The following is a 3,055-nucleotide window of genomic DNA, read 5'->3' as shown; positions in this document are numbered from 1 at the left end:
TCGGGAGGCAGAGGCAGGCGGATCTCTGTGAGTTCGAGACCAGCCTGGTCTACAAGAGCTAGTTCCAGGACAGGCTCCAAAACCACAGAGAAACCCTGTCTCGAAAAACAAACAAAAAAAAATTTAAAAAAAAATTAAAAAAGAAAGAATATTCTAAGTTCTAAGAGTCAGAGGACAAGTAAGGATGTGGCAAGATTGTGTCTTCTCTATCTGACAAAAAAATTCACTCTAATTCTCAACAATATATAGCTTGCTAAACAACAGCCAGAAATGCTAGTATAGGACACAATAATGTAGAAAGTGAAAATCTCAGGGGATTCTACTTCTAGGTGAAGAGCTATACTTAATAATTGATGACTAAGAACAGACTCAGCCTTCATAGAGATATACATATATATTCCATATACATATATGTATATGGAAAGGAGGCCATTAGTTTGACAAGAAGAAGATGGAATATGAGAGCGACTGTATGGAGATGGGGAAAACAATGTAATTATAGTGCTTACATATGAAATTCCCAACATGAATTAAAAGTAAACAAAAAGAAAAGCATAATGTTTATTATAACTAAGTACAAACTTTAAAATTTTAAAAGTAATGTTTATCAAGCATAAATAAAAACATTTATAGCATAATGGGCTTCAATTATGGGCATATATATTCTTGCCATCCTTACAACTGGTTTACATTGTTTACTCTGTCAAACAAGGTAGATAATAGGTGCCAAAAATTGAATTTGAGATTTATAATTGTAAACATTATCAAAATGTTCTAGGAAATGTTTAATAATTCTTACAACTAGAATAAAATAAATATGAATTCAAACTATGCATCTGTGGCTAACTTTTTCCTCTAATAAATAATCTTCACATTACTTTTAAAACATGAATGTTTTTCTTTGAAGTATTTTCTTCAAGGCAACACTGACATCCTTATTTCTCAGGCTGTAGATCAATGGGTTCAGCATGGGAACAACAGTAGTATAAAACACAGATGACACTTTCCCTTGGTCCATGGAATTCACTGATGATGGCTGTAAGTACATGAATGCAACAGAACCAAAATATATAGCAATAGCAGTGATGTGGGAGCTACAGGTGCTGAAGGCTTTGGACCTCCCCTCAGTTGATCGAAGGCTGAGGATACTGTCAATAATGAAGATGTAGGAAGTGATAATGATCAAGATTGGGAGAAAGACATTCAGTATACCAAAAAGAAGAATCAACAATTCATTTATATAGGTATTAGAACATGCCAGTTTCAAGATTGGAAGAATATCACAGAAATAGTGGTTGATTTCATCTAATTTGCAGAACTGAATCCTTATCAGAAATCCTATGTGAACTGATGCACTGAGCACACCAAAAATATACACTCCTGAAATCAGAAAACTGCAAATCTGATAGGACATGGTTACAGTGTAAAGCAGGGGTTTACAGATAGCCACATAGCGGTCATATGCCATTACAGCTAATGTGTAACACTCTGCGATGCCAAAAATGATAAAGAAATAGAGCTGAGTCATGCATCCAGGGAAGGAGATGAGGTTCTTCTCTGTCACAAAGCCCACCAGCATTTTAGGGGTGACAACTGTGGACTGACAGAAGTCAGTGAAGGACAGACTGCTGAGGAAATAGTACATGGGGTTGTGCAGGTGGGAACTGAGCACAATCAGTGTGATCATGCCCAGATTCCCTGCTACAGTGACCACATAGATTCCAGAGAAGAGGAGGAAGAGGGGCATCTGGAGTTCCGGTTTCTCTGAGAGCCCAGCCAAGAAGAACTCAGTCACTGTGCAATGGTTTCCTGCTGCCATGTTCTTCATCGAGATCCTAAAGGAGTAAAAGGAGTGCTTAAGCCAGGTAGTGGTAACTCAAGTCTTTGATCCCACTACTAGGGAGGCAGATTTCTGTAAAAAAGAAAAAAAAATTATAAAAGACTTGGTGATTGTTGTAATTTAAAAACAGCCATATGAAAGAGAAAGATGCCATGTGACAGAGCTCACATGGAGGGGATTTTTACTGGGGACAAGGGAACATTAAAAAGCAGGAAGGGGAAAGTAGGACCAGCCTCTGGGGTCAGGAGCAGCAGAAGAGAAGTGAGAGTAAAAAGAAAGAGAGAGGGAGAGTGGGGGGGGGCAAAGACAGGCAGAGAGGAAGGAGAGAGAGGGAGAGAGAAACAGACAGACAGAAACAAGCAGATGTGAGGTAGGCAGACCCACCTTTTAAAAGGGAACATAGTGAATGTGCACAGGAGGTGGTCTTAGTGTCCTGCCAGTACAGATGCCTTAATGCTAACAGTGGTGGTAACTCAAGTCGTTAATCTCATCCCTAGGGATGCTAGAAGCCAACAGTTTTCTGTTAGTTCAAGGCCATCCTGATCAATACACCTAGTTCTAGAAGAAGCAAGACTACACAAAGAAACACAGTCCCAAATAACGTGTGTTTGTGTGCTGTGATTTGTCTTTTCATACCTTATAAATTTTGTCAGAATTCCCATCCTAGAAGTGGTTCAATTTTTTTTAATCAGTAATTAAGTTTACATAGCTATACTGATTTTACAAGTTATAATTTTGTATTGTATTTGTTAGGTCCAATTATTTTTTTCTTCCTATGTTTTTTTGGTAAGCTGTTCTTATATTTCCCCCCCCCCTTTTATGTTTGAAATAAGGGCTCACCCTGTAGTCCAGGCTGGCCTAGAACTCACAATCCTCTTGCCTATTCACCCTGATTGTGCAGATATTAGGATTGTGCCAAAAACACCTAGTGCTACATAATTTTTTAAGTAAAGCTTCAGTGAGTACTTCAAAATTTATTGATTTTAGCATTTTCATTTCTATAAATGATTCACTGACTCCATTTAGATATATCTAATAATAATTTATATGTTAACATTATCATAATATCACATTGAAAATATTTCATGTGTTGTTCATCATTCCATAGATGTAACTTTATAAGTTTTGTGTTTTTTATAAGTTTTTCTTATCTTGAAATGTGTCAAGGTTTTATTATATTTATTAAATCTACTCTGAAAATATAAAGTATTGCAT

The 3,055-nt window shown here is 36.8% G+C and overlaps 1 protein-coding gene across 1 annotated transcript; it reads right to left on the bottom strand.

The window, feature by feature from the left end:
• Positions 1-880: 880 nt before the first annotated feature.
• Positions 881-1,828, bottom strand: LOC142847123 (olfactory receptor 8G18-like). Its single transcript, XM_075967853.1, has one exon. The coding sequence runs from the start codon at positions 1,826-1,828 to the stop codon at positions 881-883; it is 948 nt and encodes a 315-aa protein (XP_075823968.1).
• Positions 1,829-3,055: the final 1,227 nt, after the last annotated feature.

This window comes from Microtus pennsylvanicus, chromosome 3 (genome assembly GCF_037038515.1).
Source record: "Microtus pennsylvanicus isolate mMicPen1 chromosome 3, mMicPen1.hap1, whole genome shotgun sequence".
Classification (NCBI taxonomy): Eukaryota; Metazoa; Chordata; class Mammalia; order Rodentia; family Cricetidae; genus Microtus; species Microtus pennsylvanicus.
Note: the sequence above shows the minus strand (reverse complement) of the source record. Positions and strands in the feature narration are given on the sequence as shown.

Excerpts from the sequence above, each read along its gene's own strand:
- LOC142847123 (XM_075967853.1), bottom strand. The coding sequence starts at position 1,828 with ATGAAGAACATGGCAGCAGGAAACCATTGCACAGTGACTGAGTTCTTC.